The following is an 18213-nucleotide window of genomic DNA, read 5'->3' on the forward strand; positions in this document are numbered from 1 at the left end:
GGCCATTTGGGGCTGTTTGAATGCAAGAACATCCCTGATGGGTCAGGCCAATGGAGTCCTTCCAGCGTGGCAACCTGACTCCCATTTGGGAGGCCTATGCAATGCCTACTTACTTTCACACACACATACACAGTATCAAGGAAAATCTGGACTATTGACTCCTGTTGTCATTGTTGTCATCCTCCTTATTATTCTATTTATTATGATTGATTTTTAAATCGTTTTCTAAACCACTGTCTCAAGGTGATTTACCTATAAGATATTTAAGAACAGTTAGAAACACAAAAACAACATACCCGTATATACTTGAGTATAAGCCGACCCGAATATAAGCCAATATAAACCTAATTTTACTACAAAAAACTGGGAAAACTTATTGACTCGAATATAAGCCGGCTCACCACACCACAAACCTGGTGGTAGCAGCAGTGGCAGAGGAAGAACAAGCAGCCCGAAAGGGCTGCTTTTGGGTTGCTCGTTCCACTTCCGCTGCCCCCGACAGCGGCAAAGGCAGAGGAGGAAGAAGGAGCAGCCTGAAAGGACCTCACTCGAGTATAAGCAGAGGGGGGCTTTTTCAGCATAAAAAATGTGCTGAAAAAGTCGGCTTATAATCGAGTATATACGGTAGTCCATTTAAAACAAGACTGGTGGTAAAGAGCCCTTTTTTCCAGCTGGGAAAGCCAGTCAGAACAAAAACGGCTTCATCTGTTTCCAGAAAGTGCAGCTAGTGGGCACCCAGGGATGCTATTCCACAGGGCAGGGGCAGCCACACTAAAAGCCCTGCTCTGAGTTACTGCAGAGATCTTTAGAACTTGCAGGAGAAACTCTCCCGCAGACTGCAGTGAGCTACTGGGTGTATAAGGGATAATAAGACGAGTTTGAACTCATCGAGCCTTTCTACAAATAAACCACCAAGAACTGCAGAATTGGCTGCGCTGTAATGCATGGAATCTGAACTGAATATTTTATTTAAAAAATATTGTGCATATTGGTGTGTTCTCTCTGGTCCTCTCGCATCAATTTTATTTGGTATCGGTGAGGCAGCATCGCCCCCTAGTGGGTCTTGGAGAGCAGTTGCACGTAACTTCTTGAGTGTGTGTGTGTGTGTGTGTGTGTTTGTCTCTGACTTGAGAGAACAGCTGATGCTCCATGCAAAATTAATGACCGAAGGGGACTTGTGCCTTGATGACTGTCAAATGTTGGACATTTGGGAGATAACCCATCCTAAGAGGAGCCTGCTGTGGTTTTCTCCTCCATGAGCTGCTGATCTTAGCATGCCTCCTGGTTGGGAGATGGCCACCTTGGAGCAGGGACTCGTTCAGGAGTGTAATGAGCAGCCTCCTCTGAGGGCAAGTCGTTCTGCCATATCTCTGGCTGAGCCATCTAAAAACCAGCCAATGGGCCAAACCGTTCTGCCCTGGAAGGAGGGTCACCTGCCGCGTCTCTCTCTCTCTCTCTCTCTCTCTCTCTCTGTTGTTTGCTTTGTTCTCCCAGTTTTAATTTAGTTGTTTGGAAGTTTTGGTTGGTTGGCAACAGCTGTGGATTTTATTTTTTATTTGCCAACTGGAAGGACGCGGGTGGTGCTGTGGTCTAAACCACAGAGCCCAGGGCTTGCCAATCAGAAGGTTGGTGGTTTGAATCCCCGTGACGGGGTGAGTTCCCGTTGCTCGGTCCCTGCTCCTGCCCACCTAGCAGTTCGAAAGCATGTCAAAGTGCAAGTACAGTGGTACCTCAGGTTACATACGCTTCAGGTTAAATACGCTTCAGGTTACAGACTCCGCTAACCCAGAAATAGTACCTCGGGTTAAGAACTTTGCTTCAGGATGAGAACAGAAATCGTGTGGCGGCGGCGCAACAGCAGTGGGAGGTCCCATTAGTTAAAGTGGTACCTCAGGTTAAGAACAGTTTCAGGTTAAGATCAGACCTCTGGAACGAATTAAGTATTAACCCAAGGTACCACTGTTGATAAATAGGTACCACTTTGGCGGGAAGGTAAATGGTGTTTTCATGCTCTGCTCTGGTTCGCCAGAGGCGGCTTAGTCATGCTGGCCACATGACTTGGAAGCTGTACGCCGGCTCCCTTGGCCAGTAAAGCGAGATGAGCGCCACAACCCCAGAGTCAGTCACGACTGGACCTAATGGTCAGGGGTCCCTTTACCTTTACCTAAAGTGCTTCCCAGCCCAAATCTACCAAGGCAGTTTGCAGTAAGATGAAATAGTAGAATCATAGACTTGAAAGGTACCCCCAAGGGTCATCTAGTCCAACCCCCTGCAATGCAGGAGTCGCAGCTAAAGAATCCCTGACAGATGGCCACCCAAACTCTGCTTAAAAACCTCCAATGAAATAGAGTTGGCCACCTTCCAAGGCTTTTAAGTCCTCCACCCCTTTTTAAAATAACAATAGTGGGGGGTTTTTCTTCATTTTCCGATACACAACGAGAGCCTGCTTTTTCCTTAGCTTTGAAGTTTTGGATTAAAAATCCGTTTGAGATGGTTCGTTTACAAATGAAACAACTTGGTCTTCCTGTGTGCAGCTGGGAGCAAGCAATGCCTGTCTCTCAGCCAGGATGCTGGGGAAAAGGCTTTGGATCTATGTTTAATAATGAGATTGGCCTGTAGGTGTCCATTTATTCAACGTCTTTGTTTGGGTTGGGTGGAACCATAATGATGGGGGGTCCCTCCAAGAACCCAGGGTGGGTCCATCTTGCCGAATACCGTTAAACAAAATACCAGGAAAAGGGTAGGAACTCAGCATATAGATAGATAGATAGATAGATAGATAGATAGATGATAGATAGATAGATAGATAGATAGATAGATAGATAGATCGATCGATATATGAGAGAGACAGCTATATAGAAGGGTGTGTGGGTGTGTAAACAAACAAACAAGCAAACAAACAAACCTTCTATATAGCTGTCCCAGCCAGGAGCCTTCCTGGGTTTCAAACTATTTATTTCTCTGGTGGTTGTTTTTTTTTGTAAAGGATCTGATTAAATACTGTATACAATCTCATCTTTCTCCAGTTTGTGCAGTCCCAGTTTGTCCAGATACACACCTGTGTTGTTAAAGGAAAACAAATGGCAGTCTGTCTTTAAAATGCCCCAGTTTTTTTGCTCCTGAGCAGAGATCTTCTTTGTTTCCATGCTGTGTGGGTGTGATTTCACCCCTCCCCTTGTTTTTGCTTTCATCTAAAAATGGGAATTTCCTTTGGGCAACTCTGCTTCTGGAGGTGGATGGGAAGCGAACTGCGCTTCGGATTGTCCTGCATCCTTGCGAGGTGCTGAATGGAAACTTTCTCCTGGGCCGCCTCTCCAGCTCCCCGCCCCCCTTGCTCGTGGGGGTCGGAGGCCAAAGGCCAAGGGTCACCTTTGTCTTCACCCAGGGAGGCGGGGATTTCCTGGAGACAGCCTCTGGAAAGCGGGGGAAATCTGGGGCCAGAGGAATTGGGGGCGTGGATGCCAGCAAGGGGGCTGGGCAGGAGAACTCCCTTCGTCCTTTTGAGTATCATGTCCCCCAAAGCTGTGTGTTAGGATCTCCTTGTGCAAAGAGGCTCTTAGCTTTTGCTGCTGGGTCTGCCTGCCTCTTCACCCTCCTGGGCCACCCATCGTCCGAGGCCTCTCATCCCGGAGTCCTTGAAGAGGCCCAGCTGTCTTGGGTCTTCCCCGCGGGGCGTAAGTACCCTCATTTTCTGCAAGATCTTTCGAAAATTCTCTGCCCAGAAGACTGCATGATTCTGGGGGGTGGAAAGGGTGGAATGGGGTCCCCTCGCTTGGCTTGGAAGCTGCCAGAGTCCAGCATCTCCCACCAGTTTGGGGGTGGTGAGCATTGGAAGCACAAATGTCGTTCCCTGCCTGCTCCAATAGAGTTTATTTATTTTATTGCATTTATAGGCCATTTGTTTTTTCTCAAGGAGCTCAAGGTGGCATATGTGGTGGTTTTTGCTGAAAGAGGCAGTGACTGGCCCCTGAGTGAGCTTCATGGCCAAGTGGAGATTTGAACCTTGGTCTCTCAGGTCCATATTCTCAATTAAACCCCACAACAATGTTGTGATGGAAGAGCGAGTGATTGGCCAAAGGTCATCCAGTGAGCTTCATGGCCAAGTGGGGATTTGAACCCTGGTCTCTCCCAGGTCCTAGGAACAAAAGGGTTGGGTTTTTTTTGGGGGGGGGGTGTTTTCATGCCAGGCCACACCATCCTATGGAACTCTTTGCCACAAGATGGTGGAGATGCTGGGAAAAGGTTCTCCCCTCAGCCCTTTCCTTGCTTTTGTTGCCTTCCCAGGCTTGCAACTGCTGCAGGGAAGTAGCTCTGTGCCCTAAAAGTGAGGGGGGGGGGGAATTGGCCTTCCTATTTTAAGCTCCACGGTATCTTGCAAATGGGGAAGGGATGGAGCCCAGTGATTGAGCCTCTGCTTTGCATACAGAAGGTCCCAGGTTCCATCCCCAACAGCATCTCTAGGTAGAGGTGGAAAAGATTCCCTACCTGAAATCCCGGACAGCCTCTGCCAGTCAGTGTAGACAGTCCTGAGCTAGATGGACCCAACAGTTTGGCTCAGGGGAAGGCAGTGTTGTAAACAAAATCTGCCCCTTTTCCCTTATGGGGTTTCCAAGAGCCCATATAGAGTCCTTACATAGGTTCCCTATTGGTAGGAGAAAATAATAGAGGCCAACCAGAGAATATGGAGAAGCAAAGCAGCTAGTAAGCCTGGTCTTTATTGATCTGTTGCAACAGGGTGCTCCCCTCACACGCAGGAAAGGAGAAGGAACCCAGAACAATGGCGTGCAAGGCCTTATAAAGACGTTTTAAATTCCCTGCCCTGGAGCTCAAGACCACCCCTCCATACATCATACATAATCACAGAAGGGGTGTAACCCAAGACCACCCCCCACATACCTACATCACAGAAAAGGTGGTCTAAAACAGAAATCTGAGTGACTTGTTTATCTTGTCTGACAGGTTACCTGTTTAATGGTCACTTGATTGGATTGCCTGCTTACTTGATTGGATACCCTGGGGAGCCTGGCCAGTCTTTTGTAATGATAAATACTTAGTAATGATAAATACTTAGTTCCTGAGTCAGGTCACAGGCTCACCCTATTCAAACACAGACATATCCTTAAGACAGGATTTGTGAAGGAAAAGACAATGGGGAGGCTTTTCCATTTTCCTTTGACCTTGCAGAAAAAACATTTGGTCAGTTTTTGGGACAGTTTGGGAATCAAGAATGGTTCCAGGTCGGTCTTCCTGTGCTGATCTATGTACGTGCTTGGTTGGTACACTTATGAACATTTAACATATATCTAAGCCCTCAAAATTCCTATCACAGCAGTTTCCTATGTACTCTGCCCACCAAATCATTGTTGTATCTGCCAGGAGAGATGGTGTTTGTGGGAATTGTAGCATTGTAGAGTTGGAAGGGAACCAAAGGGGCAACCCTCATGTGATTCTTTCCTTGATGGGGGGTTATAAGGGTGGGAAAAGGTCATGGTCCCCCAAGCCATTTATGTTGATGCTTCCAGGGGAGGAAGGTTTATTACTGTTATTGTTGCAGAGCTAAAGATCCAGGTTGTTTGTGTAGCTGTGTCTACGGCTTTCTTGCCTGCTTGCTTGTGCCTGTGTTTTGTGGGGGTCACTTGTGAAGTATATCACACCCCCGGGGTAGGGTGGGGGTGGGAGGAGGCTGGGAAAGTCTGTCCTCATCTTTGGCTGTGTTTCTGGGTTGAAATATGCCCCATTCGCACCTTTGGCTCTCTAGTGAAGTTGCCACTTGGTGAGAGTCTTTGTTTTTGTTCTGGTTTAATTTTTGAGGCAAGTTTCTAGTCCACTTTATGTCTGCAAAGGCTGGTTTGTAGGCGGCAGCTGCAGATATGGAGGTGAAATTGCAAAAAGTCGGAAAGAGGTTTGCGATGGGATGGAGTAGCCTGTTTTATTTGCTCAATTCTGCTCCTTCCCTTATCCCATACTGATGCCCCAAATCAGCCATGTCAGGCAGCCTCTGTAAATAGATGGAGAAGCATCCTGTTATCACAGTGGCCAACCAGATGCCCCAGTTGGGAAGCCCACAAACAGGACCTGAGTACAACAGTGCCCACCCCCACCTGTGATTCACAGCAACTGGGATTCAAAAGCATTGCTGCCTCTGACCGTGGAGGCAGAGCAAAGCCATTGTAGCTATAGCCACGGACAATCTTCTCCATGAATTTATCCCATCCTCTTTTAAAGCCATCCAAGTTGGTGACCCTCACTGCCACCAGTGGGAGGGAGTTTCCTAGTTTAACTATGTGCTGCATAGAGAAGTCCTGTCTTTTTACCTCTCCTGAAACTTCCGACATTCAGCTTCATTGGATGTCCACGAATTCTGGTGTGATGGGGAGAGGGAGAAAACCTTTTCCCTCTCCACTTCCTCAGTGCCCTGCATCCTTTTACACACCTCTAGTATGTCCCTTCTTCCTTGGCTTTAAAGGCAAAGCCTTCAAATATTGTCACCCTTTTGGTCATTGCACCCTGTGATAAGAATTTTAAGGTCTTAGATATACAGTGGTACCTCAGGTTACATACGCTTCAGGTTACAGACTCGGCAAACCCAGAAATAGTGCTTCAGGTTAAGAACTTTGCTTCAGGATGAGAACAGAAATCGTGCTCCGGCGGTGTGGCAGCAGCAGGAGGCCCCATTAGCTAAAGTGGTGCTTCAGGTTAAGAACAGTTTCAGGTTAAGTACGGACCTCCGGAACAAATTAAGTACTTAACCTGAGGTACCACTGTATATCAAATGTTCATAAATGTACCAACCAAGCACGTACATAGATCAGCACAGGAAGACCGACCTGAAACCATTTTTGATTCCCAAACTGACCAAATGTTTTCCCTGCAAGGAGGGAGGGGGGTCAGGGAGCCTTCCCATTGTCTCCGGAATTGAGTAATCAGCATTTTAATGGGTGACAGACTATCAAGAAAACAATCAGGAAAGGCAATCAAATAACCAGGCAAACAGTAAAAACAACATTCAGTTTTCTGTTTTAGACCACCTTTTCTGTGATGTAGGTATGTGGGGCATAGCTGTCAACTTACAGATTTGAAAATAAGGGACCAGCAGCCTTGAAAATAAGGGACCAGCAGCCAAAATAAGGGACTTGCAGCCTCAACTGTTCCAGGCACTCCAGTCTTCCTGTCCTCCTGCAGTCTGGTCAAACTCATGCTGGTAGCTTCGAGAACACTGTCCAACCAACTTTGTAACCAGAGGTTCAACTGAATAGAATCTGAATCACATGCACCACAAGGCCTATGCAGCCTCAACTTAAGATGGCTCCCCGGCCTGGCTTTGCACTGCAAAGTTTGCAGCAGCACGTGCAACAAAATGGCGTCCAGCATTCAAAAAACCCCTCAGCTTGCATTAACTAGCCACACACAAGGCATTCAAGCTCCACCCCCCAGTTGTTCTTAGACTTCTTATTGGGTGAGCAACACAGCCAAGCAACACAGTTGGAGCCTCCCTCCTCCCTGGACGGCAGGGAGGGAGGGAGAGGAGCTGCTTCATTTGAAATTTAAGGGACATCATTTAAGGGACATTTAAGGGACATCCATCAATAAGGGACAGTAGCAGGACATGGCACTGGAATAAGGGACTGTCCCTTCAAATAAGGGACACTTGACAGCTATGATGTGGGGGGTGGTCTTGGGTTACACCCCTTCTGTGATGTATGTATGATGTTTCTGGGAGTGGTCTTGGACTCCAGGACGGGCAATTTAAAATGCCTATATAAGGACGGGCAGGGATGCGGGTGGCGCTGTGGGTTAAACCACAGAGCCTAGGACTTGCCCATCAGAAGGTCGGAGGTTCGAATCCCCACGATGGGGGTGAGCTCCCATTGCTCGGTCCCTGCTACTGCCAACCCTAGCAGTTCGAAAGTACGTCAAAGTGCAAGTAGATAAGTAGGTACTTCTCCAGCGGGAAGGTAAACGGCGTTTCCGTGCGCTGCTCTGGTTCGCCAGAAGCAGCTTAGTCATGATGGCCACATGACCCGGAAGCTGTACGCCGGCTCCCTTGGCCAATAAAGCGAGATGAGCGCCGCAACCCCAGAGTCGGTCACGACTGGACCTAATGGTCAGGAGTCCCTTTACCTTTATAAGGACGGGCACACCTTGGTTTTGGGTTCCTCCTCCTTTTCTGCGTGTGAGGGGAGCACCCTGTTGCAACAGATTAATAAAGATCAGGCTTACTAGCTGCTTTGCTTCTCAATATTCTCTGGCTGGCCTCTGTTATTTTCTCCTACCAATAGGGAACCTACGTAAGGACTCTATATGGGCTCTTGGATAACCCATAAGGGAAACATTGCAGATTTTTGTTTACAACAACTTCAGAACTGTCTGTCATGCCCCTGGAGCTCCTTGGGGTGCTTGTTTTGGGTGCACATAAGTCTTTCTTTTTAAAAAAGGAAGCTTCCGAGGAACTGATTTTTTTGTTCTATTGCTTTAGCACTATTGCCCCCCCCAAGCAAGGAAGGGGCTGTGGGGAGTGCCCAAAAGGTTTGCTTAAGACTCCCTGGGGTATCCATGAATGCTGGCAGAGGGCAGAAGTGATGGATGGAGGATTTCATTCCTTGCAGGCAGCTTGGAAATTCTCTGCAAGGTCAAAGTTCTCAAGACCCTTGCTGATGCCGGTTAACCTTTGACCTCCCCCCCCCCTAAAAAACTGCTCCTTTCGGTGGAAGCTTGGCACTACTATGAGGTATTTAAACTCCCATCCAAACCTTTATTCTGTCATTTTCAAGATGATAGATAGATAAATATATGAAAATATATTGGATCTGCATTATTATGACAAAATATAACACACACACACACACACTATATTGGCTTCATATTTTCATAGCTGTAACAAACTTTTCTTTAGGTTGGTGGTACTCTTAATTTTATTAACAGGAGGGAATATCCCACACTTTCTATTTTATAGAGCAAGTGTGAGGATTTCTGTCTCTTTGCAAATTTTGTAGTTTCAAGTGTCTCGATTTATTTATCAGCTCAGTAAATAGGTCTCCCTCCAGCGTGAATATCCTTGTTTTTGTATTCTGCGATGTGTGTCAGTGAGAAGGTTGCTGTTTTCTGTTGCACTCAACTCATCGTTGATTACCCTTTAAATGTGAATTTCAAACTTGCTTAGGGTTCTGTTGTTGTTGTTTTGCAGTTTTAATGATTTGCATTTCTGGGTGAGATCCTACTGTGCTGTCCTGCTTGTGGAGCAAACTTCCTGCTTGTGCAAACAGGGTGTCTCTTTCTGCTCCCCAACCTCCTGGAGGGTTTTGGAACCCATCAGATTTGTGGGCTCAATGCTGGAGCTCGCCTTAAATGTTCTAATGCCCTCCTGGATCAGTGATCTTGGTGGTTTTTTTAGAGTGTGTGTGTGTGTAGTTTTTCATTAATGTAACATCAAAATTGCAAAAAATACAAACAAAATCCCCCAAATGTTACAAAACATAATACAGGAGCAATACACAGCTTGCATTTTCCAAATCAAGGTAGAGCAGATAATGGAGATAGATAAAAGCAGAAAGACACACCAGGAAAGCCAAATTTCGCAATTTGGTTGTATTTGGCACGTAAGAAATGGAATTCCACAAAACAGTGCAGAAATTTCTGAGGTTTTCCTCACTCTTAGAAGCACATAACTTGACAGTTCTTTTCTCTGCAGTAGTCTGAGTCCACATATTCTTGGGCAGCAATATGAGGTCTAGGTTTTCTTTCTGGGTCAAATTTGTTTTGTAATTTTATATTGAATTAATGTGTGTGTGAGTGTGTGCACGCATAATAATTCTTAAGCATCCTCCGCAGAAATCCTTTCTGAGCATAAAAGTGCCTCCAGCTTTTAGCTCGCAGGGCCAGGGGGTGGGATTTGTGCCCCCCCCACCCAATGTGTGACAGTGAGAAGGGCCATGGAAAGATGGGATGCATCTCTCCTCTCCTTCCACCATGTGGCAAATTGCTTTGAATGTAGATTACATGCTGCTTTCACGCCTGGTGTGGTAATGCTTTCCCGGGGCTTGAATTTCCCAGACTCTATTCACCCCCCTTATTTTTTCTGTGGGGGTGGGAAACCGTTTTGCCCACAGCTGCGTTTGCACTTAACTCCCCATCCCACATGGTGCGCACACAGCCTTTTGGGGAGGGTCCCTTAGCTCAGTGGAGTTGCACACTTTCCCCACCCTGGAGTCATTTTCGGTTCTAAAAGGATTTTGGGTTGCTGGGCTGGGAAAGGTTTCTGCCTGTCTCTCTGCCTTGGTACCCCGGAGAGAGCAGCTGTCCGTCAGGGTGGCCACAATGCTCAGACAGACCAATGGTGTGACTCAATATGCCATGGTTATTATGATATTTAGAACCCGCCTTTTGCCAGCTGCAGGAACCCCCTCCCAAACACATTTAAAAGGCTGTAGATCAGAATGCAGAACCAGCGGGATTAACAGCAAAAGATTATAGAGACCAAAATGGGGAAAAATTCGAGGACGGGAGACCTTTTATTGAATATTCAAAGAGTTACTATAGCGAGATGAAAACATGAGCAGGACTCGAAATACGAGTGACGGCATTCGTTATTAAGATACATAGGTTAAAATGGATGTATAGAATAGCGCATGAGAAATATACAGCATTCAAGGGTGATATGAAAACCATGGAAGGGGAGGACGGGAAGTCAATGGATAAAGTAAATTTAGGTCCATGTTAAGAATTTGCAAAGCTTTTTTTTTGTGTGTGAAAAATAAGATGATAAATAAATGAATATAAGGCCAAAATCAGCCAAAAATCCTTCTTCCTAGGGAACTCTGGGAATTGTAGCTGTGCAAGTGGGTCTCCTAACAATGCTCAGCACCCTTAACAAACTCCAGCTCCCAGAATCCTCTGGGGGAAGAAGCCGTGACTTTTGAAGTGTCTTCATAGTTATTTAATCTTATGGTGTGAATGTGACCTGTTTCCCCTCCACACAGGGGGGGGGGGGTTTAACCCTTTCCCTTCCCAGCTGCAGCCCTGATAAAGAATTCCTCTTGTTTGGCTCTTTGATCACGGCCTGCTGTCCTTCTCCCCGCAGGTGATCCAGCAGGCCTTGCACCGCCAGCCCAACACAGCCGCACAATACCTGCAGCAGATGTATGCCGCCCAGCAGCAGCACCTCATGCTCCAGACGGCAGCCCTGCAGCAGCAGCACCTCAGCAGCACCCAGCTCCAGAGCTTGGCTGCCGTCCAGCAGGTAGGCCTTTGGGGCCAGCGGGAGAGGGCAAGGAAGGTGGTCGTATTTGTTTTTTTTTAGGGAGGTCTATGCCAGGATGTTGTTTATTGATTATAGCTCGGCTTTTAATGCCATCCTTCCAGACATCCTCATTAAAAAGCTGACTGACATGAACCTTTCTCCTACCATCTGTGACTGGATTAAAGACTTTCTGATAGATCGGACACAAACAGTGAGGATTGGACATGTGACATCTAATTCCTTTAAAATCTGCACTGGCACGCCACAGGGATGTGTGCTAAGTCCCTAGCTGTATTCATTGTATACATATGATTGTGCATCATCTGACCCGTCTACTGCAATTATTAAGTTTGCGGATGACACCACCATAATGGGTTTAATAACAGGTGGAGATGAATCAGTGTATAGAGGAGAAGTCCAAAAAAATATCTACATGGTGCCTAGGGAACAACTTGCACCTAAATATCAGCAAGACAAAGGAGATGGTGTTGGACTTTTGGAGGAAGAGAGGAGAACTAGCCCCATTGTACATCGGGGAGGGCTGTGTGGAGAGAGTCTCTTCCTTTAAATTCCTAGGAGTTTATCTCAGTGAAGGGCTTACTTGGAAAATCAATACAACCCAGGTGGTTAAGAAAGCTCAACAGAGACTCCATCTCCTCAGAGTATTGCGGAAGAACGATGTCAATCAACATTTGATGATCTCCTTCTACTAGTCCATAATAGAAAGTGACCTTTCATAATGCATCACAGTGTGGTACGCTGGTTTGACATCAACTGATAGGCAGTGCCTACAGAGGGTGGTGAATACAGCACGAGATATTATGGGCTGTCCTGTGAATCCACTGGATGACATTGCCGAAGAACGTTGTTTCTTTCTTAATCTCCTGCCCTCCGGCAGAAGATATAGAAACATGATTAGTCACACCAACAGGGTAAAGATAACAACAGAGCAGCTGACTTTTGGGTTTGGTAGGTGTGCGTCAGTAAACTAGGGGAATTAAGACTAAGAGAGCTGAGTGGGGGGTGCTTGTGCAATCTCACTGTATACAAGTTGTACAAGTGACAATAAAGTATTTCAACCGTTAAATGCATAATAATTAAATTAACCAGCCGTTGGGCTAGATGACCCTTGAGGTCCAATTCCAACTCTACAATTCTATGATTAATTGCATAATAGCAAAGGGTCCCTCCAGACTGGCGAGTTGTTTTTCTTTCAGAATGTATTTGATGCATGTAATGGACATCAGGAAGTCGCCTTTGTTTGTTTTTTTATCTTCACGAGATTTAAAAAAATTGTTATCTTATCAACTGGCACTGATACAGATGCCACATAGGGTTCTGCATTTGTAAGAAATCTATCTCTTAGTATGGTGGCCCCCACACTTTGGAACTCCCTGCCTACTGACCCCAGGCAGGTGCCTTTGCCATCCTCTTTAGGCACCTGCAAAAAAACATTTTTGTTTCACCAAGCCTGTTCAGGTATATAGAACCTGACATGTGCTTTAATCTATTTTTTAGTTTATCTTTGATTTTAACCATTCTTTGAATTTATTACATATCTGTTTTCGAGGTTGTTTTTGTTTATAATTTTATTGTTTCATACTTTCTGTGAACTGCTTTGTGGTTCTTACAATTGAGCAGCATATACAGTTTATGAAATGGAAACAAATAACTTTTTAAAATGCAAGAATAGTACATGAGCAGTGGATCATTTATACTGGGTCGTTCACACATCCACATTGCTATTCTTATTAATACTATTAATGACAAGAATAGTAATTTCATTTGTCAGTTCCTTTGTGCAACAAAAGGTCTCAAGGCGCATTGGCAAAATAAGGTGCAACATGTCATTTATGTTCATTAAGATTTTTTTTTAATTTCCTTTTATAATGTCTCCAAAACTGACACAAACAGGAGGGGAGAGGGCTCTTGCAGATTTCACATTGGGGCATCTGTTGGTTCAGGATCCTGGACTAGATGTGCCCCCTTTGGTCTGATCCAGCAAGCTCTCTTCTTACATTCTGAGCCTGGGAAGGTCCTGGGTTCAAGCCTTGGTATAGGGCTGGGAACGCCCCACACCAGAAAGCATGGAGAGCCTCTGCCGACTGGTGAAGTAAATGGGCAAATGTTCTTATCATAGAGTCATCTAGTCCAAGCCCCCACACTGCAGGATTCACAGCTATATGGATTCAGTATGTCTGATTTCTGCTTAATTCCCCCTCTGCTTGCCCTTCCAGGCAAGTCTGGCAGCCAACAGGCAGAATACCTCATCCAGCAACAATGGGCCCACACAGACCCCGCCTCAGCAGTCCACGGTAAGCCTTGAGTCTGCCCCTCTCTCTGCAGGGCTGCTGTGGGGTTTCTGTTGCCCCACAGAGCTGGGGCATCTTGGGGCCTCATGCGCTCCACTTTTGCTGGTGCAGATGGGCCTGTCCCCATCTCCTCCTGCATGCCGTTGTCCAGATTCACTGCACCACTTTCTGTCTTCCCTCTCCTCCCCACCCAATCCCAGATAAACCTGGCAACGTCCCCAGCTGCCGCCCAGCTGATCAACCGGGCCCAGGGCGTGAACTCGGCGGCCGCCTCTGGCATAGCCCAGCAAGCTGTACTCCTGGGCAACGCCAGCAGCCCCACCCTGACAGCTAGCCAGGCCCAGATGTACCTGCGGGCTCAGATGGTAAGTTGGCAAAGCACCTTGAATCCCCTGTTTTTGCCAGCTGGGTACCTCCAGGGGAGCTGACAGCCTATTGGGAGATGGTGTGTGTCTTACTGGTACATCTGGGGAGGCTCTGGGAAGGGAACAGCATCCTGGTGGTGCTGAAACAACCTTGCTCTTTTGGGTACCACCCTGGCGATTCTTCTGCCCATTCTACACCAGCCTGAGTGTTTTATTTGTTTATTTAATAGAATTACACACCACCTGTCGGTTGAAAAAAGAAATACCCTCAAAAGCGATTTACATTGAGAGTTTAAAAAAAGAAAATGATCAGTAGAAAACAGTTCTTTAAAACGTTCAAAAGATAAAAGCAACAATAAACTAAAAACAGATTAAACCTCACATCCGCATTTCTGGGGAGGATTGCTGAAACAAAATTGTTTTTAGTAGATGCCGGATAGAGTACAACGAAAGTGCCTGGCTGACATTAATAATAATAATAATAATAATAATAATAATAATAATAAATTATATTTATATCCCGCCCTCCCCAGCCGAAGCCAGGCTTAGGGCGGCTAACAACAATAAAATAGTGCAACATTCTAAAAACATTTCATTATAAAAATTAATTAAAATCAAAATGATGGCAACCATAAGCTTAAGTTCTGTAAGGATTGCCAAAGGAGGGAGTCAGGCTGCGCCAATAGGCAGGGAGTTCCAGAGGGTAGGGTCTGCCTCTCTAAACTATGACTTCCTTACAAATGTGGGTATTACGGGGTACATGTACCAGTGCCAGCACCGCAGATTGAAGCAGGAGTAAGGCAACCTCACAGGTGAACTGGTCCCAGGTTAAGGGCTTTATATACTAATACAGTGGTACCTTGGGTTACAGACACCTTGGGTTACAAACACTTCGGGTTACATACTCCGCTAACCCAGAAGTAGTACCTCTGGTTAAGAACTTTACCTCAGGATGAGAACAGAAATCGTGTGCTGGCGGCTCGGTGGCAGTGGGAGGCCCTATTAGCTAAAGTGGTACCTCAGGTTAAGAACAGTTTCAGGTTAAGAATGGACCTCCAGAACGAATTAAGTTCATAACCAGAGGTACCACTGTAGTAACACCTTGAACTTTGCCTGGTAGCAAATTGGCAACCCCCCAGTTTAGATTTCTGTGTGGTTGTTATATGCTGAGAAGGCCTCACTCCTGTCATCAACTGTGCCGCAGCATTCTGCGCTAAATGCCGCTTCCAGATCTAGTGCAAGAGAAGGCCCACATGGTGTGCAATGCAGTAATTCAGGTTTTCCTGCGGTTTTGATGTGGTGGTGGTATGGAGAAGGTGGTGGAGGGTGTCGGAATTGGTTCCGAGTCTCTCGAGAGCATGGTTTTGCAGTGAGGCCCATTCAGAAGTTCCCATGCACAGACTGTAGCTCCCTTCACGTGGCAGTTTATTCCATTTTCCCGACTTTCCCCTAACAGTTAATTTCTGTGATACATATGAGCTTTTACATAAGGGCAAGTTTAGCTCTTATTTCAGTGTAATTTGCTTCGGGGGGGGGGGGGGAACAATTTGCAAATAACACAGAAATGAGTGCTAAGCTTTCATTGTAGTCCACCATATTTCTTGAAGTGGCTCAGATATAATGCAGAAATTAACAGTTGGGAAAATGCTCTTAAAATGGAATAAACTGTGGTTTGAATTTGGACAGTGAGCCTCTATTTTTAGATGTAGAACATGCACACACTAGGGTTTTTTTAAAAAAACCTAATCAGTACACTCCAATTCTGGCATATATTTTTTTAAAAAATATGGTCACACTTTGATAATGGACAAAACTATGACCTCTCTAGTTACCCTTGCAAATGTGTTGCCTTGCGAAGTGTTGCAGTATATGCTTTCCTCTTCCCCTTACAGTCTGTTCCAGGAGAAATTCCCCCCTCCTGTGTCTTACTGAAGCAGCTAATAGTCTTTTGCTGTTTTTGCTTCCTTTCCTGGGTGAGGTGTCATCCTGGTTTGTAAACTTAAGAAACACTGCGCATCCCAAATTCTCAACTAAGATGGTCCGTGAAAAATCTGTTTTTGATTTTAAATGGGCTCCCTTGCATCACCTTCCTGGAAATATATAATAAATAAGCATATGCGTTTTGAATCCCTATTCTTCATTTCTGTTGATGCGTTTGGCGTAACTTTGGAAAGAGTGTTCCAAAGTTCAGAGGCAACCACTTTATTTATACATAATATGAAAGTATATACCGCTATGCACAAAAAATATTTGAGTAGTTTACAACAGTAGTACCTAAAAAACCATACAGTAAGTGCCATATTAAAAAGTTGAAATCAGAAATCAGCTATTATGGAAAGATGTATTCTTAACTTCCTTCATAGACGTGATGGAATAGAAAAGTATTCAGCAGGCGTTTACAAGTTGAAGCAGAAGGCGCTTGCTGAATCTCCAGTGGCAGGCAGTTCCATAGGACTGGGCTGGTGACACTAAAGGCTTGGTTTCTCATGGTTGTCAAACGAACTTTGCGAAATCAGGAAATGGCCAACAATGCTCCAGCAGATTATCTCGGTGATCTAGCTGGGATAGAAGGTTTCGGGTGATCCCTGAGTTGTTCAGGGCTTTGTAAATTAAGACAAGGACATTGAACTTGGCCCCCAACGCATGGAGTCCTTGAGCATGCTCCTTGGTGCATCCCTCCCCTCTGTCCTGCATGGTTGTGGTTTCCTGGGGCTGCTGCACCCCCCAGCCCCCCCCCACGCTGTGATCTCTCTGCTGGGATGGCAACGGGTGATGTATAAGGGGACCCGTTTCCTGTGATTTCCAGGCTCAGCAGAGTAACCTTGTGCAAGTAGCTAGGAGCCTAGGCCGTGCTCTCCCTCTCTCCCCGCAGCTCATCTTCACGCCCACGGCCACGGTTGCTGCGGTGCAGCCCGAGGGGGCCACCACCACCCAGCCATCCACCACCACAGCTCAGGTAAGAACCAGGAGGGCGAGGGTCTGGGTGTGTCTCTGCGGTTTTAGCAGGGAGAAAGAAGGACAGGGAAGCCTCAGCTCACTGTTTTAAGGCGCGTGATTTGCATGCACAAGGTCTCGGGATCAACCCCCAGCTTTTGGGAGAGACCCCCTCCAGGTGTAAAACCTTGGGGCGCTGCTGCCGGTTGGTGTAGACAGTACTGTAGGCTCTGTGGGTGGACCAGGCTTCTGCAGCTGAGCTCTCTTCTTCTCCCATCTTGTTGCAGGTACAAAACTCATCTCTCCGCACCCAGCAGGCAGCCGCTCAGGGGCTGGCTCCCTCCCTGAGCCAGCAGCTCCCCACATTGGCCATGAAGCCCACCCCGAGCAACACCAGCCACTCCACCTCCTCTCCGGCTACTCAGGGCAAGACGGCTGGGCAGGCTCCTGGCGGCAAGACGGGCGTCTCCGAACACGCCCCAGAGCATCTTCGGAAAGGAGAGGGGGGTGGCGGAGGTGGCAGCAGCGGGGGAGCTGGGAATCTGGACGGGCGGGGCGGCTCCACAAACCGGACGGTGACCTCCTCCACGACTCACCCGCTCATTGCCCCAGGTGAGGCACTGGCCCTGTCTCCGATGGACTGAGCCACGGGGGGGCAGAGCAAAGTTGGGGGTGTGGAGTAGCAGAAGGGGGTTGTCAGCTGCCCCCTTGCCTTGCTTCTGGGGCTGGGGGTTTATTTTTGAGAACCACACCCGAATGAGGGGTGAGTGAGAAACCATCTAGAGTTGACTCTTTTTTTAAAAAAAAGCAACAACAATTTCATCAGTACCAAAACATAGTAAATTTTTCTTTGTTTTTTCCCTGACTCCCCCTCCCATTTTCCATTGTGTTTTTAATTTCTCCCCCTTGCTGCATCCTTGCTGCATGGTTATGTCATAATCACCATACAATAATCTCTTAATTCCTACTGTGGTTCATAGTTCGAATCCTGCTCACGAATTCATCATACAGTGGTACCTCGGGTTACATACACTTCAGGTTACATATGCTTCAGGTTACAGACTCCGCTAACCCAGAAATAGTACCTCAGGTTAAGAACAGTTTCAGGTTAAGTACGGACCTCCAGAACGAATTAAGTACTTAACCCGAGGTACCACTGTACTGTAATATTTCTTAAGCTGACTCTTAAGGCAGCCTTTGCCAGCCCGGATACCTTCCAGATGTTTTGGGTGGCAACGGATGGGAGTCGTTGCCCAGAACGCCTGGATGGGATGCGAATTGGTAAAGGCTGTTCCAAGGAACCTGGTGACTGCTTCTTGCGCTGATTAGTAACTGGCTGGTGATTATATTAGTATTACTATATTTT

The 18213-nt window shown here is 46.5% G+C and overlaps 1 protein-coding gene across 5 annotated transcripts in view; it reads left to right on the forward strand.

Moving 5' to 3' along the window:
• Positions 1-18213, forward strand: part of PHC2 (polyhomeotic homolog 2) — a 60191-nt gene that overhangs the window by 17205 nt on the left and 24773 nt on the right. For 3 of the 5 annotated variants that reach the window (XM_081017144.1, XM_081017147.1, XM_081017146.1), the window contains exons 3-7: positions 11078-11236; positions 13474-13551; positions 13749-13913; positions 16720-16869; positions 17135-17459. In XM_081017144.1, coding sequence (XP_080873270.1) covers positions 11078-11236; positions 13474-13551; positions 13749-13913; positions 16720-16869; positions 17135-17459 — 877 coding nt within the window. Of the gene's footprint in view, positions 1-3465; positions 3675-11077; positions 11237-13473; positions 13552-13748; positions 13914-16719; positions 16870-17134; positions 17460-18213 lie in introns of those variants that run through there. The other 2 variants (XM_081017148.1, XM_081017145.1) reach the window with 2 other exon arrangements.

The sequence above is a fragment of the Podarcis pityusensis genome, assembly GCF_964106645.2.
Source record: "Podarcis pityusensis genome assembly, chromosome: 8".
Lineage (NCBI taxonomy): Eukaryota > Metazoa > Chordata > Lepidosauria > Squamata > Lacertidae > Podarcis > Podarcis pityusensis.